This window comes from Sycon ciliatum, chromosome 4 (genome assembly GCF_964019385.1).
Source record: "Sycon ciliatum chromosome 4, ocSycCili1.1, whole genome shotgun sequence".
NCBI lineage: Eukaryota > Metazoa > Porifera > Calcarea > Leucosolenida > Sycettidae > Sycon > Sycon ciliatum.
The window spans coordinates 12,111,839-12,139,734 of NC_088646.1; the positions used below are offsets into that span (position 1 = coordinate 12,111,839).

Below are 27,896 nucleotides of genomic sequence, written 5' to 3' on the forward strand. Positions count from 1 at the left end.
AGTTATTTTCCATTTCCACATGAATTTTTGGTTCTGAGGTGTCACTGAATGGGAGACTTTCAGGACTTTCGTTTCTTTCTCTCAGGACTATTATTATATTCCGTCTATTGGTTCTTGGAGGAGTCAATGCGAACCTGACCAATCATGGGGCAGGGTTTGTCAAAGGAGGATGAGGAGGAGTGCGTTGAGCTTCGAGAACTCGGTGCTGTACGTCTGGCTGTGATTGGCCATCAATTCAACGAATTGTACTCAGAGAGCAAAGGCAAGCGTGGCGTGCTGCTGGATCGTGCTGCATTTTCCCGTCATTTCCAAGTACCTGTTATCCTTGGGGACCGGCTCTTCGAGGCGTTCGATACCGAAAAGGTGAATTAAGCTCTTCACGATTAATAATTTCTTGATATGAGAAACGTCATGTACGTAATTGAAAGTTACCACACCCAGATGTGCATGAACATCACGATTGCTGCTGGTAGTATTCAATGTGCCACACCATACTTTGAAATAGTGGACGTTACTAAGCTTGGGATGAGCCACAACAGTTGAGCACATGTCAAGCATCTTATCTGCAGCGCCGTTGGTGCATGCGTCCTCTACTCTGGCCGTGCACAACTTGAGCCGCACCAGGCAGTGGACACAGCACCTGCAAACACCATGACTCTTGCAGCATTAGCTACAGTTTAGTACTAGCATGTGCTAGAATCTGTGGCGCCTTCTTTTTTTACCGTATTTTCTGGAGTAAGCTACACCCAGATTTTTTTGTCACGAGATACAGACATCTGCCATGTACATGTATGTCTCCATTCATGACCATCTCAGTATAGGCCGCACAGAGACTTAATTAGTTATTAGTTTTGGGGGAATTACGAGTGTTAGCGTGTGGCTTACATTCCAGAAAATGCGGTATTTATTTATTCCTTATCCCATGGCATGTAGTTGCCAATCAAAGAGGAGCAGGTGAAAACCAACCACGGCTGAGAGATCATAAAGAAGTAGAGAATAGAAAGTACTCGAAGTAAAGGAAAACAAACAAACAAAAACTACCTATTCGTCCTTGTTCAACCAAGGATGAACAAGGATTGAGGGGGCTAACACAGGATTTTATGAACCCTCAAGTGCACGCACATTCGCATGCAGGCCTCTGCTGGACAGGAAATACAGTCAGACCTCGCTTATCCGGTCCTCTCTTATCCGGATCCCTCGCTATCCGGAAGAAAATCGTTGGTTACCGATTTACAGCATCTGACATGCATACATACAGTATCTGTGTTCGATTATCCGGTTCCCTTGCCTATCCGGATATTTTGTGGAAAGTGGATGTGTGCGGTTAAGCGAGGTCTGACTGTACGCACATTCGCTGTCGCGCCTTATCCCTTATCGAGTGCCAGCCTTTACTTGTCGGGTCGGATATTTCGCGAGCAGGTTCTCGGGTACCCAGCCTCACTGTCTATCCACAGAGCATATTGCAGAATGGTGCAATCCCAGCACAAACTACTATTGCTGCATAGTTTACCATTGTTCCCTTGCGCGATGACCTGCCCATTGTCTGAGGCGTGCTGTGCGCACGACTGAGCAAGCAGATCCATACCACCTGAAAGTGATATGGCATGCAAGAGCTGTGTGAAACTCACTGCTACATGTATCACGTGTAATTCTTTACATTTTACAGGCTATGTTTTATTATTACTACATGTATTATTGTTGTAAAGCTTTCCTCTTGATCTCGTCTCTTAATGTTGTGTACTTTCCACAATATTGTGTTGCATTGTAAAAAGAAAATCCCGTGTGACTTGTGCTAGTGTATTAGTGTTGTATGGTGTGCATACTGCTTAGTGTCTGCTATTTCCCACATCCTCGTATGTTCTATGTTGATTATGTGTTCTAACCTATCACAATGCATGCCATGCTGATCACATGTCTTCACACGTACAGCACTAATGCACTAATGCACGACTGTAGGATTTGTTTTGTTTTCATGTGCGTGAGAATCATCACTCACTCCTTATTCTGTGTTTTGTTATTGCTAATTTACCTACTGCTCACCTGAAGTGAAGGCAATGAACGTGCTTGTGGACATTTTGAAATGTTGAATGGAAAGAGCCTTTAACGTGTGTTATCCATTAGTCTCATGACGTTTTGCCTCCAAGAAGATGATTCTCCTAAATTGTTGACAATGAAATGAGTAAAAAATTCAGCTGCCAATATCAGTGCTGTCGTGTTCCTGCTCTCAACCTTGCTTTGTTCTCTTTGTGTGTCTTGCTTGTTCCTCAGAATGGTGTAGTTTCATTTGAGGAGTTTGCCCGTGGCTTAGCTGTGTGCCTGCATGGCACGACTAGTGACAAGTGTGAGCTCTTGTTCAATATGTTCAACCTGGTAAGTTGTCACTCTGTGAGCTCTTGTTCAATATGTTCAACCTGGTAAGTTGTCACTCTGTGAGCTCTTGTTCAATATGTTCAACCTGGTAAGTTGTCACTCTGTGAGCTCTTGTTCAATATGTTCAACCTGGTAAGTTGTCACTCTGTCTTGACGTAGTGGTGTGCTGGTGCTGGTGCAGTATGCATGTCGTGCTGTAGACTTGCAGTGCACGTATTCATTCAATATTGCTTCTGTAACTTGTAACTGTAACTTGGGCTAGTCACATTCTCCTGGTGTGTGTGTGAAAAAAAAATGAAAAATAGGGATTCACTGGCCAGAAGCGGTCTATTCATCAGCCTTGGAAGCTGTTGAATGGTGTAATCCCTGCACAAGTTGCTATGTCTAACATAACTGTTCGCTATCATCGCTTCCGCGATGGGCAGGTCTAAGGTCTGTGGTGTGTGTGTGTGTGTGTGTGTGTGTGTGTGTGTGTGTGTGTGTGTCTGCATGTGTGTGTCTGCATGTGTGTGTGTGTGTGTGTCTGCATGTGTGTGTGTGTGTGTGTGTCTGCATGTGTGTGTCTGAGTGTTTGTGAGTATGTGGTGGTACAGGTCTATAAAGACCATGGCTATGTAACTATTGTGCCAGTGTTCCAATGTTCCCACTGTCTGCATGGCTTTCTTTTTGCATATGATTATGCATAGCATCAGTTATGGCCATTTGAGCATTTAACGTTACTGTAATATACACACTCACGGCTGTAATATACACACTCACGGCTGTAATATACACACTCACGGCTGTAATATACGTACTCTTTGTACTTTTTTTTAAAGAGTTGGCACCTATGAATTTAGGGGATGGCCCACGCCTGGTAAAAAGAAAAAGAAAGAAAAAAGAATGTCTGGCACCTATGAATTCAGGGGATGGCCCACGCCTGGTAAAAAGAAAAAGAAAAAAAGAAATCATAACAAAGAAAACTAAAGAAAAAAAATGTTTGGCACCTATGAATTCAGGGGATGGCCCACGCCTGGTAAAAAGAAAAAGAAAAAAAGAAATCATAACAAAGAAAACTAACTAATAGCGAAAACAATACAGCCATATAACAAGAGTTGAGGGTTAACCCAGACGACACTCAGCATTCACTAGAGCAGAGGGGCACTCCAGCTGCTGATCCAAAGGTGCTCGCCTGGATCGATGACCTCTTAAGCTTGCAATCGCCGATCTGATGAGGGCAAACCCTAGGCGGCAACGGAGGTGAGCCATCACCATGGAGAACGGTTCCTTCCGCTTCTCGGCCAGCATTGATGCAATGCGCTTGAGGAAAGCAGAGGCAGCCTTGCCTTGACCACCGGAGGCACAAAACACCAAGGGGACGAACGATGCCTTCTCTACTTCCCTAACACGCTCTTCATAGTGTCGCCGTTTCTCCTTCTCGTGCTTAGTGAACGTGCTGTTGAGGGAGGGAGCGGTGTTCGATCGGACAAAAGGGTTAAATACCCGGACATCAAAGAATGTCCTCTCGAAACGGCCGCCCCACACCCCGCTGGCAGCAACATCTAGGCGGGCGCCATCCTCGCTGATTGCAGTACGATACCTCATCCGTTCCCCGGAAAGTGGCTGGAGAGACGGCTCCACACTTACGTCATGTGCGACGCGTGAAAGCAGTGAGGCGGTGATGTCTCGCAGCTCGTTATGCCGGAGTGACGGATACCCTCCAATAGGGCACGACAGGGCATGCGCGGTGCTGAATGCCTGACCACAGACGCAGGCGGACGGCAGCATTGGGGGGACCCAGCCATAGCGAACATGGATGGCGTCGCGAAAGCCAGCCTTGCTGAGGGAAAAGCCGTGGACTTTCAGTGGTCGGCACGTGAGCCAATTGGAGGCCCCCTTCAGCGAAGCAAGCTCCACACAACGCTGCAATTCCTGTGAAGCGGCTGAGACGACATCCTTGGCGATGGTTGACTCCTTATTCCGCTGTCGGCTGCGGACTTCGGACTTCCTGTGCAGCGTAAGCTGCGTGACGTCGGGCAGGTAGGACATGCCAGAGAGGATTCCCTCAACCAGCGTTTGGGTGATGTGGCAGGATGAATGGAACTGTTCTGCTAACGAAGAGACGATGATTAGTCCCAGGCCACCCAAGCGACATGGTAGAGCCAGGATCTTCCGTTCGGCAGAGCCTGGAGAGGGGCGACCGAGGAGGGCTGGGAGTAGCAGGTGTACAACCGCCTGCTCCAAGGGCTCCAGCAGGGTAGCTGTGTTGGGTACTGTCCTGGCAACAAATGCCCAGCGATGCCGTAGACCGTGCGTAAAGGTGGAATACGCTGCATGCGGCTGGGAGTGGGCAAATGTAGACAGCTTGTCAACCTCCTTGCACCATGTGTTCACCTTGCCCGTGACATAAGCCGCTACAAATTCCGGGGTGCCGAGTGCTGCACCTAGATGTCGGTACCCATCTGAGCGGACTTGGATACGTGTGTCAGCGAACAATTCAGTGGCACGCTCGAGATGTGCAGGCTTCACTAGTAGTACGGATTTCTCCGGGTTGAGGAAGTATCCATAGGCCTCACCGCGCTGCGATAGGATGTCCCACCAGTGGCGAAGTGGCAGCAGTGTTGACGCTGCTGTAGCGTCATCGGCGTACCAACTCTGGGTGGCTCCACTGCTACGGCATTCTTCAATGAGGGGGATTGTGGCGATAGCATACATGGCCATGGCGAGCGGGTCCCCTTGGGTGGTGCCCTCACAAGACCACACTGTCTCGCCATCCACAAATAGCTGGGCAGGGCTTCGGTATGTGTTGACAAGAGTTGTCGCCAGCTCAGGACACAGGCATTGGACATTGCGCAGGCATACGTCCCGGTTGATGCGATTAAATGCATTGGAAGCGTCGGCAAACAAGGCACCCTCTGTTGCCTCGTCGGCGAAGGCAGTGCGCATGGCGTGTATGGCTGCTTCGATGCCTCCTTCCTGGCCTGCGCACAGCTGGGTGCAACCGGTCGCGGCTTCAACTGCAGGCCCGGTGATGTAGAGAATGGCTTTTCCAACTATCCTTCGAACGACCTCGCCGATCCCAATGGGTCTGACGCCTGGCTGCTTGTCAAGGCAACCGGTCGCGGCTTCAACTGCAGGCCCGGTGATGTAGAGAATGGCTTTTCCAACTATCCTTCGAACGACCTCGCCGATCCCAATGGGTCTGACGCCTGGCTGCTTGTCAAGGCTGTAATATACACACTCACGGCTGTAATATACACACGGCTGTAATATACACACTCACGGCTGTAATATACACACTCACGGCTGTAATATACACACTCACGGCTGTAATATACACACTCACGGCTGTAATATACACACTCACGGCTGTAATATACACACGGCTGTAATATACACACTCACGGCTGTAATATACACACTCACGGCTGTAATATACACACTCACAGCTGTAATATACACACTCACGGCTGTAATATACACACGGCTGTAATATACACACTCACGGCTGTAATATACACACTCACGGCTGTAATATACACACGGCTGTAATATACACACTCACGGCTGTAATATACACACTCACGGCTGTAATATACACACTCACGGCTGTATACACACTATACACTATACTGTTGTACTGTTGTACATGTGCATATATTTGGATGCATGTGTGTGTGTGTGTGTGTGTGTGTGTGTGTGTGTAGGCTGGTGATGAGGGAGTGAGCCGTGACGAGCTGCAGTTCATGCTGCACGCCACGCTTGAGTCTGCGCTGACCATTGTGAAGGCGTTGTCTCCACGTGCCAACGCTGTACTGGAGGGAGAGACACTCAGTGAAACTGTTAAGCGGTAAGACTGTCACAAGTGTACTGCAAGTGTACTGCTACCTAGAGTAGAACACAAGTGTACTGCTACCTAGAGTAGAACTTGTAGAAGTTGAAGTGAATACTAATGCACATATTGTACCACTACTCCAGTATTGCGCACTCTGAAAGATATGCCAAATTGCCTGGCAATTAATTGGTCCTGCGATAAAGTCTGAGAAGTGCTTATTTCGGTGATTTGGTAAACCGATACTAGCTCAGTCGGCTGTTCTTGACACTGTGGCTGCTTTTCGGAAGTACTTTAGACGTAGTTTCTGAAGCTGACTGCTGGCTGGTGCTTGTAATTCCTGTTGACATGAGGAGATAACCATGCTTGCCTGACCACCAGCCAGCTGTAGACTACTTCTCTCCAGGGGAAGATCTATGGTTTTAGAAGTTAGTTAGTTGTCGTGACTGGTACAGTGCTCAATTGCTAGGAGCTTCTTCTGCTGCTGCTGCTACTGCTGTCAGTGTCTGTGGTAATGTGTATTCCCTTAGGGCCGGGTTCCACTGCGGCTCCGCTGCTCCGCGACACTTGGCTGCATGCAGCGGAGCAGGGCGGTTCCACTGACACTCGCCATTCGCGGTACCGCGGTCGTGCTCCACACTTTTTGATGACGTTTCACCTGCCTGCGCGCGTGCGCGCGTGCGCGCGCGCGCGAAATCAAAAAAATCCTCGTGTTCTGGCCTGCGCAACAAATTAAAATTTGAATTTTAAAATGCTGGCGTACAAAACAATGCAAAGTACGGGAAACAGGTCGAGCCGCGACCACGGCTCGCAGTTTTTGGTCAAGAATCGTAGCAAAAGCTCGCGGTGAGCCGCGGACTCGCTGCTCCAGCTCGAGCCGCGGTCACTATGGTAATGATGACGTTTCAAGCCGCGAAAGACGAGCAGCGGAGCCGCAGTGGATCCCGGCCCTAACTGGGCGGTGTGTTGCTTGTGCACAGCACTGTGGATGAAGCCTTCACAACATGTGACCTCACTGGCAATGGAAAACTGCTTTCCAATGTAAGTACTTTGAAACTATATTCTTGTATTACGTACATGTTCAACACTGTCATGCTCCTCTGTCTCTCTGTCTCTCCCTCTGTCTCTCGCTCTCCCTATCCCTATCCCCCCCCCCCCCCCTCTCTCTCTCTCTCTCTCTCTCTCTCTCACCCCCCCACACCCCACACCCACCAGAACACGCTCTAGCCTAATTCAGAATGAGAAACAACAGCACTAGCAGTATACTTGGTGTGATGATCCATACCTGATGACTTTTAGTGGTGTTTCCTTGTGCTCTTCAGCTCACTCTCTGAGTCATACTTGAGGAGTGTTTTCTCAGTTTGCCTACACAGTATTGTCAAGGCCAATTGCTCTGTTCATCTGTGTGGGCCTGTCTGTAGGAGTTTGAGATGTGGATGCGACGTAAGCCTGAGCTGCTGGAATCCATCCTGAACTGGCGGTCCCGTATGAAGGCAACCCGGCTGGCCTCCGATGGACACCCTACGCTTCGAACGGCCAGTCCTGGTGAGTGTGTGTGTGTGTGTGTGTGTGTGTGTGTGTGTGTGTGTGTGTGTGTGTGTGTGTGTGTGTGTGCGTGTACGTGTGTGGCGTGTGTGTGTGCGTGCGTGCATGTGTGGATGTGGGTGTGTCGCGTGTTTCATGGTACCTTACTTGCACCAAACATATTTATGCCTACCTCCCAATACAGATGGCTTGGCATAAGTAGACGATGACTGTAAAACTGTATTATGCCAATACATGTACTCCTGTGCTCCGAGATGTATCGTTAACCCTTTACCATCCGTGCCTACTTGAATCGGTCTCTAGAGATCGATGGACATGCATACACTAAAACATTCGTAACTCGATCGATTCCTGGCGGAATTAAAAGTATCTAGGAAGAAGCCAAAGAGCCCAGCTTTCCAGCTGTCCAGCTTTCCAGCTTTCCATTGCATCGATCGGTGAAGAGCTGCGATGTCGCATTCCAAAGATATTACGCTCGACATTTCAGCCACGGCAAAAGTAGAATTTCTTTCCGAGTGACTGACCTTGAGCGGGGAATTTCCCTCTCCTGACATGCTGAGTCATTTTGGCATGCTTTGAGCGCACGGGCAGCATGAAAAGAAACTCAAGCAAAAAATAGGAATGTTTACGATGAAGGAGCGTGAAATGGCTGGCGAGGAGAGAATTTCCTCGTGTATCCAACGATGGGGTGTATTTGAAGCTCCCTGGCGCTGGATATGTGATCTCGGTAGTGTCCTGTTGGAGCTCAATGTACGCAGCTCGTGGAGAGCTTTCCAGAATGCCCAAGATTGTGAAAATTGGTTGATTAGAGCCGAAGATATTCTCAAAATAAGGTCAGAATTAATGCATTTGGGACTGCTGGGGAATTTTGGTTAGATGGTAAAGGGTTAAGAGCATTCATGTAATGGCTCTGCTCTACATTGCACCAAGCCATTGTTCCTAGGCACTAGCGCTCAGACTCTACTCGCAAGAGTGTGCAGCTCGAATGGGTTGCTGTTGTAGAAAATTCTGGATGAGGCCATTTTTATGATGCAGTGCTCGCTAGCAAGATTCAAATAGGTATTCTGCTACATAGCTGAAGCTCAGTTGTACGCACTACGCCACTTCCCATTGCTTATCTGTGGTAACCCTGGTCAGTGATCCAGGAAATTTGCCATAACAGATACCCATCTGGAAGCTACACACTCTGGTTTTCTTGAACACTGCCTCTGTACAAATAGAGTCTGGCTTTTTTCAAGATACTAACACCAGTTTCCACTGTCTCTCTTGTGCTGCTTTCTGTATTATGTGTATGCACTTGTGCAGCACCACAACGGTCAACCACCAATACCGGCAACACGACGAAGTCAACCAGCTCCAGTATAGAAGAGACTACACTCAATGCAGAGGAGGGCACTGCCACACCAGCACTCACCCTGGCTGCCAGTGGTGGTGACGAGCTGCCAGCAGAAACTGAAGACGCAGTAGAGAAGGCCAGTGAACAGCAAGGTACACTTGCGGACAACGTAGCAGCAGTGGCAGCAGGGAGTACGCTGAACACCCGAGGCATTGGTAGCACCAGTAGCCAGCTTCACGACGTCAATGCCACCATGGAGAGTATAGATATCAAGGACGCAAGTTTCCTAAGCCAAGGCGCCCTCCTGGATCAACCTCCATCTGCGGGTGTGTCTGGCAATGCCGTGATGGACGTTGGTATCTCGGAGGAAATGTCCAGTGCCAAAATACCACTGGTAGTGGATGAAGCAAGGACACCTTCCCCTGAAACAGATCCAGTTGAAATCAAGCCGGCTGATGTGAGTGCTGACCCGGAAGCCAGCGCAGCACTGCGCGAGGCGGATGTTACGGCTAGTCTTAGTGCTGCGCCCATGGATGAAGTCGGCTTGAACACACCCTCGTCAACGCCATCTCTCTCAAGACATGACACGCCAGCACCGCGAATCAGCCCCGCTCCAAGTCACTCGCCAGCTCTTATTCGCACACAGGGCAGGTATGGACGTATGGACGACATGGCATCATCGTGATTGCACATGTCCAGTATACTGAGTATACTGCTGGTGTAGGCATTTGTACTTGCATTGTGCGGCACTTTACCGGTGCAAGAGAGTCGGCCTCTGTTTCAAAGGACACAGGGATGCTGTTGTACATTAGTGTACGTGTGTGTGTGGTTAGGGGGGGGGGGGGGGGGGGGCAAGGTATAGAGTAGTGTACATGTATAGGGTAGTGCTACATTCCAGTATACCTCCTCTGTATTCTGTTCTTGCTCAGCTCAACGCCATCATCTTCCACGCAGCAGCAAAGTGCTGTATCCCCGGTGACTTCGTCAGACGCAGTACGTGCGATATTCGTGTACAGCTTGGAACACTGTTCAGTTGCACTCTGTGCACTCTGTGCACTCTGTGCACTCTGTTTGTTTTCACTCTGTGCACTCTGTTTGTTTTTACTGTCGTGCAAGCATGGGTGCTTTAAAATAGTATAGGGAGTTGTGCCGTGCTGTTTTGCCGTGCTGTTGTGCCGTGCTGTTGTGCCGTGCTGTTATGCCGTGCTGTTGTGCCGTGCTGTTGTGCCGTGCTGTTGTGCCGTGCTGTTGTGCCGTGCTGTTATGCCGTGCTGTTGTGCCGTGCTGTTCTGCTGTGCTGTTGTGCCGTGCTGTTGTGCCGTGCTGTTGTGCCGTGCTGTTGTGCCGTGCTGTTGTGCCGTGCTGTTATGCCGTGCTGTTCTGCCGTGCTGTTGTGCCGTGCTGTTGTGCCGTGCTGTTGTGCCGTGCTGTTGTGCCGTGCTGTTATGCCGTGCTGTTATGCCGTGCTGTTATGCCGTGCTGTTGTGCCGTGCTGTTGCCGAGTGTTGGTTGACTGTTGTTGGATGTAGTATGCATAGTTGAAGTTCACAGAACAACAAGGACAATCAAGGCTTGTTTGCTGCTACTTCAAGTTTCATGCTCTCGCAATCATCAGGCAACATGAGGATGGGGTGCCGACCATGCCGGTACATATACCAGGAGAGGGTGGGTCTTGTAGCGCTGTATGAAAAGCTGTGTGAGAATGTGGGGGCTAGCGGTGTTATTTTAGGCAGGAGGCTGTGTGCATAGTGTGTGATTGTTGAAGGCAGGGGCTAACAGTGCAATGTTGGCGCAGAAAGTGTGGATGGTGTGGCCATTAGGTAGTGAGCAAGGTATGTGGATGTTGTAGGCAGAAGGCTGTAGAGGTAATGTCAGAGCTAGCAGTGTGATATTAGCGCAGTTTACATGTATATGGCTGGTGTGGGCAGGGTGTTATGAGCAAGGTGTGTGAATGGTGTAGACATGAGGCTGTGGAGACATATAGGTGACACTGTAACATTTCAGGAGATACTTGTTCTTGTGTCGGCACTTGGACACCATTTCCGAGCGCTTGTTGATGCTGGACGGTGACCCTAGCGTGTTCAGGATGTGGTACTTTTCTCACGGTGACCCTAGCGTGTTCAGGATGTGGTACTTTTCTCTGGTACAAAGGGAACACAAGTATCTCCTGAAATGCTACAGTGTCACCTAAATATGTCTCCACAGCCTCCTGTCTACACCATTCACACACCTTGCTCATAACACCCTGCCCACACCAGCCATATACATGTAAACTGCGCTAATATCACACTGCTAGCTCTGACATTACCTCTACAGCCTCCTGCTTACAACATCCACAAACCTTGCTCACTACCTCCTGCCCGCACCAGCCACACTTTCTGCGCCAACATGGCACTGTTAGCCCCTGCCTTCAACAATCACACACTCTGCACATAGCCTCCTGCCTAAAATAACACCGCTAGCCCTGAAACCTATAGAGCCCGCACATTCTCACACAGCTTTTCACACAGCGCTACAAGACCCACCCTCTCCTGGCATATATATACCGGCATGGTCGGCACCGCATCCTCATGTTGCCTGATGATTGCGAGAGGATGAAACTTTAAGTAGCGACTAACAATCCTTGATTGCCCTTATTGTTCTGTATTACGCTCTGCCTCCGCGGTTTTGAGCACTGTCAGCACACTGGCTGCATCCTCCGGTATACATAGTTCACATGTAGTGGCAATTTCTTCCCTAGAGTGGTAGGTTCATGTTGAGTACTAGTATGTACCAATAGTAACTGTTTGGTACTTCAGAGTGCAGAAGTATTGTACTGATGAACAGCACATGTATAGTGTACATTGTATTCTGTTTGTTCTGCTACTACATGTAGCACTCGTAGCATCACCGGTGCCAAGATAGGCTCAACCAAGGAGTTATTCTTTTAATACATTATCAATTTATCTATCTGGCCCGCCACCACCAATTTTCTACCTGACCGTGTGTGTGTGTGTGCACATGTGTGTGTGTGTGTGTGTGTGCACATGTGTGTGTGTGTGTGTGTGTGCGTGCGTGCGTGCATGCATGCATGCATGCGTCCGTGTGTGCTGGCATGCATGGGAATGTTTGTACATGGTATGTGTATGTGTGTGTGTATGTATGTACGTTTGGTTATGCAGCATGTTGCAGCCGTTCCATCCAATGAGAGCATCAAGTCCACGTCGTCCACTGGTACCGACGGTAGCCTGTTCAGGCGCAAGAAACAACAGCCAGAGCTACCACCGGCTGCTTTCGATTCAACGGGTGTACATCTAGTCAACCGCAGTCAAATGACCTCACCAACACTGGCTGGTTCGATATCACCACTCTATGATCACGACTCGGATCACAATATGACGGAGCAAGTTGCAGTGGAGCGCCGCAGAACGTCATGGCTGGCCAGTCCGCAAACACAGCAGCTACTGGCTAACATGGCCACAAACTCGCAGCTGTCTCGTGTTGACCAGTCGTTTCTCACCATGCCAGGTTTGCTGGTAGACGGCTCGCAGGTAGGGGCCAGTGCTCTCGTGCCATGGTGTGTGTATGACTATACTCTAGTTTGAGAATCGTTTCTGAGTTCTGACGTGCCACATGTTAAACGTTCAACTGGACAAAATGCATGGTCTCCACTCTAACAAGCTCTATATCTTAGTATTATCTATTCTGTTTATATGCGTGTATGTATTTATGCGTATGTATGTATGTATGTATGTATGTATGTATGTATGTATGTATGTATGTATGTCAACAAACAATGGATCACTTGTAATATTTTGCTACTCCGAGTTTCATGCACCGCACAAGACCTCAATGCGGCACGAAAAATACCGCAACTCCACCGAGCTGTCAAGCTACGTTTGGTCGCTCAAAAACCAGGGTCAGGAGTACAACGTGTCATGGAACGTCAAGCGCAGAGCCAAGTCGTACAGCCCAACAACTAAGCGCTGTAACCTCTGTCTAACAGAGAAGCTAGAAATTATCACGGCCGACAAAGCAACCCTCCTGAACACAAGGTGTGACCTCATCGCCAAATGCCGGCACAGCACTAGATATCAGCTGAGCAAGTATTCGGGTGTGACTTAGCCAAATAGCGCATACTGGCTCTGCTGTAGTACAGGCATCCAGTATGCTTTGCTAAGCAAGGCATGTCCTGGTGTGGCACTGGCTCTGCTGTAGTACAGGCATCCAGCACGCACCTGAATTTTCACACCTGAAAGACTAGTGCAACCATCGCACCCAGCTGTAACCCCTCAGACTTCACTGGCTCTGCTGTAGTACAGGCATCCAGCACCTGAATCCTAACACCACCAAAGAGGCAAGTGCCGCCATTGCACCTAACTGTAACCCGTCGGACTTAATTGGCTCTGCTGTAGTACAGGCATCCAACAGATAGCGCCTTGGCAAATTGGCTCTGCTGTAGTACAGGCATCCAACAGCTAGCGCCTTGGCACCTAACTGTAACTTGTCGGACTGAATTGGCTCTGCTGTAGTACAGGCATCCAACAGCTAGCACCCCCCCCCCCCACACACACACACACTGCAAATTGGCTCTGCTGTAGTACAGGCATCCAACAGCTAGCGCCTTGGCAAATTGCACTGCCCAACTATGCTAAAGTCATCTAGCACTCAGCTTCACACACTTCTCAGCCGGCAAGTCAGCCCATTGATTACGTATCAGGGGTCCCGCTAAGCCTTACACTTGTTTCCGCCTGCATCCACCTTAAATTCCCATTATGCTTTGACCAGTCTGCATTGAATATTGTTTGCCTGATGATTGCACACGGTGCATGAAACTCGGAGTAGCAAAATATTACAAGTGATCCATTGTTTGTTGACATGTGTCATTGCTCCCCCAAGAAATTGGATGTTGAGCACTTTTTCTGCAGCTGCAGGCATAGTCTTACTGAGTATGTATGTATGTATGTATGTATGTATGTATGTATGTATGTATGTATGTGTGTGTGTATTGTGCATGCGCGCACGTGTGTGCATGTGTACGTGCACCTGTGCATGCGGGTATGTTGTACTATTGTCTACAGTCTGATCCAGTGCGTGAGTTGCTCTGCTGTATGTTGTATTGTGTACAGTCTGATCCAGTGCGTGAGTTGCTCTGCTGTATGTTGGTATTGTGTACAGTCTGATCCAGTGCGTGAGTTGCTCACTCGCTATGGATTAGAAGCGGAAGCGAAAGATCGTCATGTACTCAATGTGGATAACGTCACTATGGATCAAGTTGGCCTGCAGAAGCTACTGGTTAGTGTGCCCTTCTTATCCATCTACCTGTTGAAGCTGTGTGGTCATGAGTGCTACTGCGGTGTGTGTGTGTGTGTGTGTGTGTGCGTGCGTGCGTGCGTGCGTGTGTGCGTGTGTGTGTGTGCGTGTGCGTGCGTGTGTGTGTGTGTGTGTGTGTGTGTGTGTGTGTGTGTGTGTGTGTGTGTGAGAGTGTGTGTGTGTGAGTTTGTCTACAGTATGACTAAATCCAGTCTGCAGTATGGCTACAGTATGGCTACAGTATGGCTACAGTCAACACTTGGCTAATAAAATACTGTGTACTATCCGTGCAACATTGTCACACTAAGTGGGATTACATGGGATCCGTGTGCTGTATGGGATCTGTGTGCTTTTGTAGAAGGGCGGTTGCTATCGAGCTGCATTGGAACTGACTGCCCGGTTCTTGACTGCCCACGGGCAAGGTATTGGACAGAGAGGTCAGCCAGCTCTACACACGCACAAGACGTTACAGGTGGGTGTGTAGGCTTTGCTGCTGCTGCTACTGCTGCTGCTGCTGCTGCTGCTGCTGCTGCTGCTGCTGCTGCTGTTGCTGCTGCTGCTGCTGCTGCTGTTGCTGCTGCTGTTGCTGCTGCTGCTGCTGCTGCTGCTGCTGCTGCTGCTGCTGCTGTTGCTGCTGCTGCTGCTGCTGTTGCTGCTGCTGCTGCTGCTGCTGCTGCTGCTGCTGCTGCTGTTGCTGCTGCTGCTGCTGCTGCTGTTGCTGCTGCTGCTGCTGCTGCTGCTGCTACTGCTGCTGTTGTTATTGTGCTGTTGTTATTGTTGATGTTGATAGTTTCTGTTCCTTGCTGTGTGTGCGAATTTGTCTGTAGGGATGAAGTGCAATCCTGTGTGTTGTGACTTTGTACAGGTGTCTCCTGTGCTGTGCATATACATTCTGGTTCTGTTTCTGCTCGTATGTGTGCGTGTGCGTGTGCATGTGTGTCTTTGGATGCGTGTGCGTGCGTGTGTTTAGATGTGGCTAGCTCGTGTTGCACTGCTCATGAAGCTGGGACAGTTCTCCGTGGCACACAATGAGCTGAAAGCGTTTGGTAACTTTGATGCACCGGATATGTACTTTGAGTACTATCCAGATGCTTACCCAAACCGTACTGGTAAGACTGCAACCTAGCTACGTGTACATTCTACAAGTAGGTCTACTTCTTCACTGTACCTTTTCTCCCTATCTACTGGTTGTCTGCTTGTGATGCATGCCTCTCTGCAATCATGAGTGACTCAATGAGTTGAAATAATTATTATGACTATGCAGCTCCCAGCCTAGCCACTCTCAGCCTGTGTCAAAATGTGGTACGAATGCATGGTGGATACTAGTGTATGGGCGTACAGTCCTGCTCGATGAAATCCAGTCGCGGCACTCAAGTTTGCGCCTCTTGCCATTCCGAAGTCCAGTGTTCGCAGGTCTAGGGCTGCGCAACGCCCGGCGCGTACATGAGTGTATCGACTGGATTTCATTGATCAGCAACACTGTACATTGAAGCTTACAGCCAGTTCACACCTTACACCTTACAGGTACCTCTCACATCTACTTCAGTGTGCACACTGTACAGGGTGACAGTATGACTAATGGCATACTGTGCAGGTTGACAGTATGACTAATGGCGGGCTGTAAGTGTGAAGCTCTGCACAGGAGGTGCAAGAGCCTGGAGAGGTGGTGGTGGTGGTGGGGACATGGGTTAGCAGGGCAGTTGATTGCTTTGCGCCAGATTACTAGCATAATAAATAGGTGCTGGTGTGCTGGCAGCCTTCATTCAACCTAGCTGTTTTCAGAGTTAATCTGCTCTAGCTCTATCTCCCATTATACCATGGTAAGGAGTTTTCTTCGTCCTGCTTGTTTCCCTTGTTATCCTTGGTCTGTTTGCTGTTGCTCTACCTTTCCCCTTTCCTAATTCCCTGTTTTTTTTTCTTCTTCTTCTGTGTGTGCTAGGATCTATGGTTCCTTTCAGCCTGCGCCTACTCCAGGCGATTGTACCGCAATATGCCGGAGTGCCGTCAGAGGCAGTGGATCGCCTGCAATACGTGAAGGACTATGTTGAAATTGTAAGCATGGGCACAAAGTGTGTTCCCTTGCCATTCCATTGAAGCTAGAATTATTTTCCATCTGTAGCTGGCGGGCAGGTGCTAGTAACTGGTTTCTGGGCACTATTGTCAATGTCCTTCATTAGCTATGGATGTTTCCATGCAGTCAGAGGAGGCAGAAGTACAGTCGGTCTGTGTTAGAATCCAATCCTTGGCCAATTCTGCTGGTTGTTAGGATTGCCACATTGTGTGTGCCCGCATTCATTATCTTTACTATACTGCACTAAGGCTGTGTTTACATGAAGCGTTTCAACCCGGGTTGAGTTCGACCCGGGTCAGATTTCAACCCGCCATGTGCACAAAGTGAATGGCGCGTTTACATGACGCATTGCGCTTGACCCGGGTTGAAATTTCGCCCCGGGTTGATTTCAACCCTCCCCCCAAGGGGAGGGTTGAAATCAACCCGGGTCAAGAAAATCGTACAAACGTACTTCTGTGCGTATCTCGCGCCAGGTTTGAACAGCACTGCAGATGCAAATTTCGCGCGAACGGATTCACGTGACCATACAGGACTGTAGAAGTGGACTTTTGGCGGCATATCAGTATTTGACCCGGGTCAACTGTCTTCATGTAAACGCTCACCTCTTTTGTCTATCGTACAGACTTTCAACCCGGGCTGAACTCGACCCGGGTTGAAATTTCTCATGTAAACACAGCCTAAGTAACACTGTGTGTATGTGCCCATGTGTGTGTATGTGCCCATGTGTGTGTATGTGCGTATGTGTGTGTATGTGCCCATGTGTGTGTATGTGCCCATGTGTGTGTATGTGCGTATGTTTGTTTGATATACAGATTGTGAACAATCTGCATGCAGGTCGTTCTGAGGATGGACAAGCGCAGCTTGATGATACAGATCACAGAGGTATGCAGTATGCTTGTACAGTACGCAATAGTAGTGGGCATCATAATCCTCTATTATGTGCAAGGTGTTTTGGGCAACTTCTTGCCCTTGTGAACTATAGTGTGTGTATACAGTGCCACGTGTGCATGTGTTTGAATTTGCAAGTCCCTGATGTATGTCTGTTGTTTGTCATCTGGTAACATGTGCTGTGTACTGTGTTGCAGTGTCACTTGATCTGTGGGAGCGACGTCTGCTGGATGTCAAATACGCCATGGGCAATGCTTTGCTCAGCATCAAGGTACGGACTATAGTCTTCACTCTTGGCACTTCTGTGACCTTTGCTGACTTCATGGTGTTGCCTTCCACTTGTGTGTTGTGTATAGCTAATTGTGTGTCGTATTGGGTATGTTGTCTGGTTGTCTGGTTTTGTTTGTTTCTCAGGACTATGATCTTGCCATTCAGATGTTCCTGTCCATAGCGGAGACGGAAGAGTCCTCAGCGCCTCTGCTTCTCAGTCTTATCGGCAGAATCTACTTACAAGTAAGTAGTTTATTCCCGGCGCAAGCGAAAAAATGTGTGCTGTGACAAGGTGATGTAATATTGTCTGCTGTAGCCAGGGTTCTCCACAGTTTAAACTGTGATCACAGGCCGACGTTGTTCCCATGTCACCTGACCAAGTGACAACCAAGTGATATGTGAGCAGCCATGGGAACGTAGCCGCTTGCACGCTACATGTACAGAGGACTTGCCCTGTAGTTTCACATGACGCCACTCCCATATCAATATACGTGTCGCTCTAGGTTGTGCCACGTTTGAAATTTCGTATGTAATGAAGTTCCTGAACAAAAGGTGAACTACAGGTCCTCCCTCATTATAACGAGTCCGGTTAGTACATAAACCCTGTTCAGGACTCACCTTCACTACTATGCAATATTTGCCATTATGCCAGATTACGCTGGCACTTGCAGTGCACTAATTATTTCTTGTTTCTATATGCTTGAGTTGTATCTGTCGCGTATCTTTCTTGGCTCGATATGAGTCCGTTTATAGCTGTAGCCACCCTGTCCATGCCGGCAGGGGGTCGCATGGGTTCATGACCTTTACGTTTCCGGCGTTCGTACATTTCTGTTGTACCAGCGCTGCTGCTAATTTGTTGTAGGTTGCGCATATGGCCCTGCATGTGCCGTACGCGCGGCGCTTTCTTTCCTTTTGTATATTGCTGTTGCTCCCTGCTTGGGGGAGTTGTCGTGAGAACTACTAGAAATAGCATAAGCGTGATTCCGCCACGCAGTTCATATTCGGAACAAACCCCGTTAGTAAATAGAAATCTGAAATCCCCTGGCGAAACTTGGTCTATACAACTGTTTACAGGTCCGGTTACACCATAATCCGTTAGTACATAAAATTCGTTATAACGACCCTTTGCCCAGGTCCCTGGAGTGCCAAACCTTCAGTATAAGATAATACTGACCACGCAGGACCAAGGCCACAACACGTCGGATAAAGCAGAAAGACGAAACGTAATAATCTATGTATTCGTGAATATGGACGATTCTTTGCATCCAAGGAAGAGTTGGAGATTTTCAATTATTTTATAACGAGTTGAAGCATCGATAATTTATGTTGTATCGAGGGTAGCCCCGGTAAGTACGAAGTAGTGCCTATTTCACCTTTAGCTGCAAGTCCTGCTACAAGATAAGTCTCGTTATAAGATAATTTTTTCGATGGCCGAGAGATTATCTACTAACGAGGTAGGACCTGTAGTATCAAAATGCCAAGACATTTCGAACCTAGAGCAACAAGTTAGTAGCCAGTCGCAGCTTCAGCATCAACGCTCTACTTATCCCTCATACCGTCAATGAAGTCTGCGTTATATTAGCCTTTATCCATGTAGGGTAATGCTGTGTCTACTCAATTCAGCGTTAAGTCTCGCGCATGATTACATACACAAAAGGTTTTCTAACTTTTAGGATCAGTTGTCTGATGATTGACAAATCCAAACTGGCCCCCTTTCCTCGTTTCTCGTTTGAAACGCGCTGCACTCTGTGCATCGAGCAATTTGCCTAAGCTACCCCTTTGCAACTACTCATACATGTACATCTGTGTGTGCGTGTGTGTCTGTGTGTATTTTATTATCTGTCAGCTTGGCGACCTGAGATCATCCCAGGAAGCGTTCCAAGCCGCTGAAAGCAAGGCCGGTGATAAATCCTCTGATCTGTGCCGCAAACTTCATGCAATGCACAAGTAAGCCAGACACGTTCTCGTCACACCCGGTTGTCTTCCTTCCTGATTAGTTGTGCCCGAGTTCCGGTTCAGCTCAATAATCAATACTGCTCTCAATACTGCTCTCAATACTGCTCTCAATACTGCTCTCAATACTGCTCTCAATACTGCTCTCAATACTGCTCTCAATACTGCTCTCAATACTGCTCTTCAGGGACATTGTCTCTTTTGTATGGATCATGCTCTCGGTCTCGCTCTCTCTATCTGTCTGTCTCTGTTTCTCTCTTTGCCTCATTCCTTTCTTGTCTTGTGTGTTAAATGTTGCAGGGGATTTAACGATGTAACTGCAGCCAAGTACCAAGATGCTTTCCGTCACTTCCAAGGAGTGCTGCGTGTGGAGTCCTTCAATCCTGTGGTATGTTTCTACCATATTGTACAGTGGTGCTCGGTGATATCCGACCTAGAGTGCATATATGGCGCCCTCACCTTGCACTGCCATTGACGCCCTGGAAGTGGCACAAAAGCGGCTGGATGCACCCATGTACAAACACAATGATGTAATCGGAACTGGTCCAGCTCGCCAGCTTTGCACTTTGTGCTTGGATTTCACCAAGTCCAACTGTACTATTCCCTATTGTTGTAGCATTGCACACTGTGCACGTAAGAGTCGCTCATATTTTGAGCGACTGAATCTCCTCTGGGATTCTTGGACAGTTGAGCAAACACCAGAGTTGTTCATTATTATGTGCATTTTCCCCTAACAAACGCCAATGCTGGACTGTGCAACTGGAATACAATCCCCACTGTCGGTAGGTTTAAAAAAAAGATCTGAATTTTAAAAGTTTGCTGCTGCATGTAATGAAGGCATTGGACCAGTACGTTCTTTTACTCGTATAACTCACTCGCTTCTTTTTCATTGTGCTTGTGTTAAGGCAATCAACAACATGGCCGTCTGTCTCCTCTACACAGGCAAGCTGACTGAGGTAAGTACCAGATTTCCGTGTGGTTTATTTCTGAGACAGCAGTCACAGCACACTCTGCCGGAATGCATAACGGAAACTCGCTACTGATAGCGCTTTCTCTTCATAACTATTGGCTGGTGTGGCCTACTTGTACATTCAGTATGATTGTCTTGGCACAACTTCAACAGTTGAGTTGAGGACACACACACGATTTGAATTCTAATGCTCCAGAATGCTGCCACATTCGCCCTGCTGTATTTCGTTTTACGCTACCTACATTGTATCTGGTAAACAAGACTCGCAATTCACAAAACCAGTATTATTCATGCGTGTGTCCTCTGTATCTATGGATTTTCTAGGCGGTTCAAGTACTTGAGGAGTTGGTTTGGAAAGATCCACCAACCCATCTTCAATCGGCCTCAATCTGCAACCTGTGTACGCTGTATGAGTTGCAGTCTTCGCGTGCCAATGACAAGAAGCTGAAATTGCTGCGCCTTGTGGCCAAACACTGCGGTGATGGGTTTGCAGCCGATTCGCTCAAGTTGTCAACGTAGATCAGTCTAGCTCGACATCTTTGTTCTAGTTGTCCCCTTTGTCCATTTAGCTGTAGATTGGGTGCAAGGACATGTGAATTTTGTTCGGATTGTTGTTTGTCTATCATTATCTATTTGTTTACTCTTTTACTGCTACCATCGTTGCTTGTTTTGTTTTTTACTTGAGGATACTGCATGTGTGTAATTAAGTCATGAAACACATAAATATCACAGGTACACACCACACACACACATACACACATACACACACACGTGCACACACACAACATGCATGCACATACATGTGTGCCCGGCACACATCACACAAAGCTGATCCGGACATTGGTTTGTTATTTTATTCACTAGGATTTTAAAAATTCTGTAAAAATCATTATTTTCTTTCATACACAGAAAGTGAAAGGGCCAATTTTCGTGCTTGTATCAAAATAGAAAATTTGTAAAAAATATAGCATGGTTTTAGTGAGTTGTGACAACTAGGGAGGGGCATAGCAGCATGGGGGGAAATTACATGATTCAACCTCAAGAATTGTTGCAATGTGCAATGTTCATGAGTTTGAATTGCGGTTGTGATATTCACGAGTTTGAATTGCTGGGTGCCCCTAGATTTCAATTTTCTTTGTCTAGAAATTCCCCAGCAGCAGCAGAATAATTCTGTTGCTGATGATGTTGAAGACAAGAAGTGTGTACTTTAAGTAGATTCCTTCACCCTACGCTTTTCAGTTCGCTTCTTCCGGCGTCGGTGCATTCGTGAAGTCAAATGAGCTGCACAGGACAGAGAACAGGTGATACAATGCACGATGTACATTATGTGCGTGAGGACAGCACAGGGAGTAAATATTTTACTACTACAGGTCGTCCCCCGTTAATACGAGTCCGGTGTGTACATAAACCCCGTTAGTACATAAGAAATCTCAAGTCCCGGACGAAACGTGGTCACTTCCATACAAATTTTGTCGGTTAGTACATAATTCGTTAGTACATAAACCCCGTTAGTACATAACATTTCTCCGTACCCGCATGTCACCTACCTCAATAGTACATAATTTATTGGTCTTTTGGCCTTCCAGTGGAGGCACATCGTGTTCTAGTTTCTACTTGTGGACGCAATTGGCTCAGAAATCAGAGCGCACATCACAACCTACAAAGCTCTGTTTTTTCCGAGTGACTGTACAGGCGCGGCTGGGCATGTATCATGTAAACTGTAGAATCTTCGCTAACTCTGACCGTTATAACATAATTTTTATGTTATATCGAGGGAATCAAGAATATCTCGGTGCCTATTCATGGTAGCAAGAAACACTCAGAAAAGTTGAAAAAAGTGAAAAATTCTGGTACACAAGCAAGTTACCGGTATGTACACTTTCGTTTAGTACATAAACCCCGTAATACAACATTTGGTCAAGTCCCAGAGATTATGTATTAACGAGGGACGACCTGTATAATGTGCAGTATCCTGGCCAGCGAAATCTGATCTCATGAATAAAGTAGTGCCGCGCTGAAGTACGCAGAGTGGTGGTGCGTGTGGTGCTAGGCCGCGTGGCCCATACATTCATGAGGTTGGATTTTTCTGGTCAGGACTGCACAAGATGAGCACTCAGTTGGGCGAATGAAGCCTTTGTAAAAGTTTGAACACACTGAGACAGCTGTTGTGGTCAAGTACTGGGCACACGTTTCTGAAGAAGCCAAGGCTGAGTTGCGAAGTACGCGATGAGCCAGCTTCATTTTCATTTACTCCCTGATGAAGCACCAAGTCAAAAACGTGTTTGGAGTTGGAATTTTGGAATAGCAGCAGTGTCTAAGACCGTGGTCATGGTGGTGATAGTGGTGGCGGTATTGCGCCTAATTGCGGATAAGAGAATTGGTCTCCACAAAACTGCCTATGGTAAGTTTTGGAGCTCCTGCTCCATCCATGTTTTCTTTCAAATCATCGAAAGATTGGCCTTCTGACCATAAGTTTATACTTCAAGAACGGTCTGGAAATGCATTTTTAAAACGTTAAAGAGTCTGTCAAGCAGATTGATCTGCATGGAAAACCTGGTTGGTGCCAAGTCACGCTTTCAAGCAGAGCCCAGCGCGAGACGGTTTTCAGCAAGGAAATGTGCATACAAGGTGCAGTTGGAGCTGCATCTCCCCGACGAGGGCTCCACTCAGCTCCATGTGTTTGGTTGCCCTGTTGAAATGCCTGATGGCCCGCTTTCGGCATCTTTGTCGGTTTCGGCAAGCTGAATGGTCCACCATCACACGGCAAAGTTAGCTTAGAAGGCACATCCTTCAAGACCGGAATCGGGTACGTCAATATCGTACTGTCTAAACCCGTACCGTCCTGTGTGACCGTTGGGAAGAGAAAGCTGCGGGTGTGGCACAGATGGTAGACCCAGACGTGCCGGGGTTGTGGCACAACGGGTCATGAAGCACGAGAGTGTTAAAGTAAGGGTGGGCAGAGAGCCTGAAGGTTCAAGTTGTACTAACAGTAACTCTAGTTCTGATTCTGTACCGCACGCGCAGTCGACCTCCGAACGTGGGAGTACCCGTACGAATAGCGTAGGTTCAAACTCTGAAGTGAACACCAGCGCATCCCAGCACGTTGACAGCATATCTAGCATATCTAGCATACCCACTACAAGCTCAAAAGCACAGCAACCTAGTGCATCTACGCTGAGTATGGCCAGTGCCACTGTGGGCCCAAGTATGGCCGATGATGCACCACCTGTGGACGTAATCCAGGTTCATCGTGCCCAGTTACCGTCGTCTGTCAATGATCTCCCCGACCCAGTGAGTTTGTCAGCTAATGACTATGTTCCTGTCGTGCCACATGATGCCGATGACTCTGTGCCGAGTACGCCTCTGTTGTCGCCGCCTGTTGCCGTATCACCTCTACCTCCTCCTGTTGCTACTCCAGTATTAGCACGTCGATCAGGCCGGATCCGCACTGCTCCTGCGAGATTTGGTGACTATGTTTTGTAGTTAGGTCATTGTATACCCGTAATTTGTTTTCTATATTATACATTTAATTGTTTTTGCCCTGCTTGCCTATTATTCACGAGGTTGTGAATAGTGAGAGGAGGGGAATTGTGTAGTATAGGCCAATAATTGTGTAGTATAGGCCAATGATTACTTGAGTATTACTGTAATCATTGCATGACGAATTGACGATTGTTGTTTCTTACATTTGTATTTCGTATTTCCTGCTCCTGTCCACGTGACGAATCACTGGCCTTGTAAGCCGCGCGCATGCTCACGTGTTTCTTGCCTTTCTTTCTCTTCTCCTCTACGACAAGTTTTACTATCGATATGAGCAATTTGAGTGCCTGGTGAAACCTGAGAATGGGAATCTTGTCTTAGGAAAGGGAATCCTACATTGGTGGCAGCGGTGGGATTCGAAACCACGCCTCCGGAGAGACTGTACCTGATGAAGTGACAGTCTGAGCATCAGAAGTTCACCATGACACAGCCGTACCGGTCCCAACTGACCACATGGCCAGCGACTGCCCCAGTCGAACACAGCAACGGGCACATACACAGCAGCGACCATCCCGACGGTGGGAGAAGACGAACGACACGCACAACCATACCACAGCCTCATCAACCATGTAACAAACGCCACAAGAGTAACATTGTCATCTTCCACCCTCTTGGATCTTCTTCTTGCACCCCCTGAACTAGTGAAGATTTGTAAAGTGATCGAATGTGATATCAGTGACCACTACACATTTACTGCTGAACTGGAAGCAACTGCGAAAGAAGCTGAGAGAGCTGCACCAAAGCCTCTGGAAAATCGACTGGAGTCGCTTTAACTCAGATCTACGCTCTGCAAACTTCCATGACTTCAGCCAGTGTAGCGATGTAGATGACATGGTAAACAAGTGGTACCCAAAGGTACATGCTGTTCTTGACCGTCACGCACCCCTCCGTAACCCGCGTAAAGCCAACCGTCGTTCTTGTCCTTGGCTGACCCCTGAGCTTATTTCAGCTGCACGGCAGCACAATGCCGCGCACAAATTGCTTATTCGCTCCCCAGAGGATGCTCAGCTGCGGGACCACCACCGGAAACTTTGTGCAGTTGCACGGAAGTTGGATAGAAAGCTGAAGAACCAGTACTTCAAGGAACGCCTGGAGGCTGCTCGGACAGACTCTCGAAAGCTGTGGCGCATTGTGAATACTGTCAGTGGTCGGACGAAGTCAACACCTCTGCCTCTGGTAGCTGCGGAGGAGCTCGCTGCAGCATTTGGGAAAGTTGTATCTGATCCTGGGCGCCCATCCAGCCTGCTTCCGGATGGTTCAAGATGTAACGATCCCGATACCTTCAACCAGTTTCGACCCGCCCTAACAGAAGAAGTCATGACCCTACTGCAGTCCGTTGATTCATCCAAAGCCACAGGCCACGATCAATTGCCAGGTGTTGTTTTAAAGCAGTCCGCAGGAGAATTAGCTCCGTCTCTGTGCATGATGTTCAACGCTTCGCTCTCGACGGGCAGATTTCCACGCCAGTTCAAACTTGCTAATGTGTTTCCTTTGTTCGAAGGTGGTAGCCTTGACCCTGGTCAAGCTGCTTCTTATCGGCCTATCTCTCTCCTGCCTATTGTACCTCGTCTACTGGAGAAACTAGTGAAGGCCCAACTCATGTCATACATAATGGAAAATGGTCTCCTCCCTACTTCGCAGTTTGCATACAGGAGGCGACACAGCACTGAGGATGCCCTTGTCCTAGCGGTAAACCGCTGGTTAATAGCAAAGTATGAGCGGAAAGAAACAGTCAAGTTCCATAACGTTTTCTTGTGACTGTCATCAGTGGAACGCCGTCACATAAAAATGTAATAACCAAAACACACACTTATATACATGTAGCTAATATGGTTTCAGGTAGAAATACAGCAGCTAACAAGTACAAAAAGCGAAGTTTGCACCTTTGCAATGTGTGAATATAGTGTATGTGAGAAAGGTAGTGGCAGATGAATGTGATACTGTGTGAATGAATGTAATGGTGCGTGTGTATTACTTGAAGAGTGTGAGTGATACAACGTTTTCTTTCTGTTTACATAGCACAGGGTCACGAGTACGAATATACACATATCTTCAAGTAATACACACGCACCATTACATTCATTCACACAGTATCACATTCATCTGCCACTACCTTTCTCACATACACTATATTCACACATTGCAAAGGTGCAAACTTCGCTTTTTGTACTTGTTAGCTGCTGTATTTCTACCTGAAACCATATTAGCTACATGTATATAAGTGTGTGTTTTGGTTATTACATTTTTACGTGACGGCGTTCCACTGATGACAGTCACAAGAAAACGTTATGGAACTTGACTTTCTTCATTTTTGCTGTTGTTATGAGTGCACAATTTATCTTATTTATTGCCATTTTACGACTATTGTCTCCTCGTCGATTGTTTGGAAAGAAACAGGCGCAGCATTTGTCGACATGTCCAAAGCGTTCGACTCCGTCAAGCACAAATTGCTGCTGGAAGAACTCTCCAACATGGGTGTGACAGGCACTGCGAATTCCTGGCTTGCTAGTTACCTCAGCGACCGGTACCAGCGTGTGGTTATTGGCGGAAGTATGTCAAGCTACACACAGTGTAGTCGAGGCGTGCCACAGGGATCCGTTCTCGGCCCACTGCTCTTCACCCTGTATATTCGCGGCATCCCCAATTGCATCCCACGTCCCGTCGTCCATCGAGAGTTTGCGGACGATATCATTCTCGAGGCCTCTGGGAGTCGAGCAGCAGTGTGCACCTCCCTAAGCACCGCCGTCACCAATCTGGTAACTTGGCTTGAGGACTGCGGCCTTAAGCTGAACCAGATGAAGACACAGGTCTTGCATATAACACCTTGTGGTGGGCAGCAAAGTGCAAAACCGCTCCAGATCCGTTGCGACGGGAATGCTAACAATTGTGTCAGAGGCTCGCTACCTTGGAGTTATTGTTGATAATGAGTTCTCCTGGGATGGCCACGTCGACCACACCATTCGCCAAGTTCGACGCTCCATTGGTGCGCAATGGCGCTCACATCAAAGCTTGACAGTCTCCTCGAAAACGTTATTTTATCATGCAATGATTATGTCCAGACTAGCATACGCGTCCAATGCAATCTATCCGTCTCTGATGGCCAGAAACATGGACGCCCTCACTCGAATGACGAAAGCTGCAATCCGTGCCTTTTTGGCTTTCCGCCATGGACTTCCACTGCAGGGCTCTTCAAGAGCCTCCTGTCTTCCTACCCTCGAGGATGCCCTGGCAGCGAAAGTCCTAATATTCGTTCGTCGCTGCATCCATGGCCGTTCAAGTGTCCTGTTTCGGAATTATTACGTCAGAACACAGAGTGATTGCACCCGTGGAGCTGACAAAAACCTATTGCAGGTACCCTTCTGGCCCAGTCCTTCTGGTAGAGGCACAATCCAATTCATTGGTGCCATTATCTGGAACAAGACACCGCCCATGATGTGCTGTGAACCTTGTCACGCCCATTTCTGTGCTCTCTCGAAAGCGTCGAAGTATTCAAAGTAGGCCACTCTACTTTTTTTATCTGTTCACCAATGGTCAATCCTTTCTAATTTTGTGTAAGACTCTATCTGATCAAATCCTATCTATTGGTACCTAATGTTTTGCAAGGATGTTAGGAAATAAACTTCTCGACATTAAATCGGCCAGTTATAGTTATACTCCATGTTTTCGGTTTTCAACAGGGTTCTTTTCCCCGCAGCTCTATCTGTAGAATACCAGTATTCAGTTACCTTTGGTGACTTCTTTCACCTGTCATTTTTCTCCTCCCCTCCCCATTACTATTAACTTTGTCATGTTGCTCACATGTATTAAAGGAGGCGCCATCGCCTGTTTGTGTTGCGACTTTAAATAAAAT

At 47.9% G+C, this 27,896-nt stretch overlaps 2 protein-coding genes across 3 annotated transcripts in view; one reads left to right on the forward strand and one right to left on the reverse strand.

Moving 5' to 3' along the window:
• The first annotated feature begins 28 nt into the window (after positions 1-28).
• Positions 29-21,471, forward strand: LOC135814517 (trafficking protein particle complex subunit 12-like). Of its 2 annotated transcripts, XM_065327641.1 has the most exons (19): positions 29-363; positions 2,269-2,370; positions 6,057-6,199; positions 7,162-7,222; positions 7,603-7,726; positions 9,032-9,713; positions 9,992-10,055; positions 12,224-12,592; positions 14,220-14,336; positions 14,713-14,826; positions 15,325-15,463; positions 16,294-16,406; positions 17,238-17,307; positions 17,511-17,584; positions 17,728-17,826; positions 19,430-19,530; positions 19,837-19,924; positions 20,442-20,492; positions 20,831-21,471. In XM_065327641.1, exons 1-19 carry the CDS (start codon positions 145-147, stop codon positions 21,023-21,025), a joined length of 2,925 nt encoding a protein of 974 aa, XP_065183713.1. In that variant the 5' UTR covers positions 29-144; the 3' UTR covers positions 21,026-21,471. The 2 variants fall into 2 exon arrangements, with proteins under 2 accessions (XP_065183713.1, XP_065183714.1); XM_065327642.1 differs by lacking the exons at positions 29-363; positions 2,269-2,370 and adding an exon at positions 2,436-2,502.
• Positions 21,351-27,896, reverse strand: part of LOC135814518 (tRNA dimethylallyltransferase-like) — a 19,672-nt gene continuing 13,126 nt past the window's right edge. Inside the window, exon 12 of the mRNA XM_065327643.1 lies at positions 21,351-21,787. Coding sequence (XP_065183715.1) covers positions 21,714-21,787 — 74 coding nt within the window. The 3' untranslated portion in view covers positions 21,351-21,713. The remainder of the gene's footprint in view (positions 21,788-27,896) is intronic.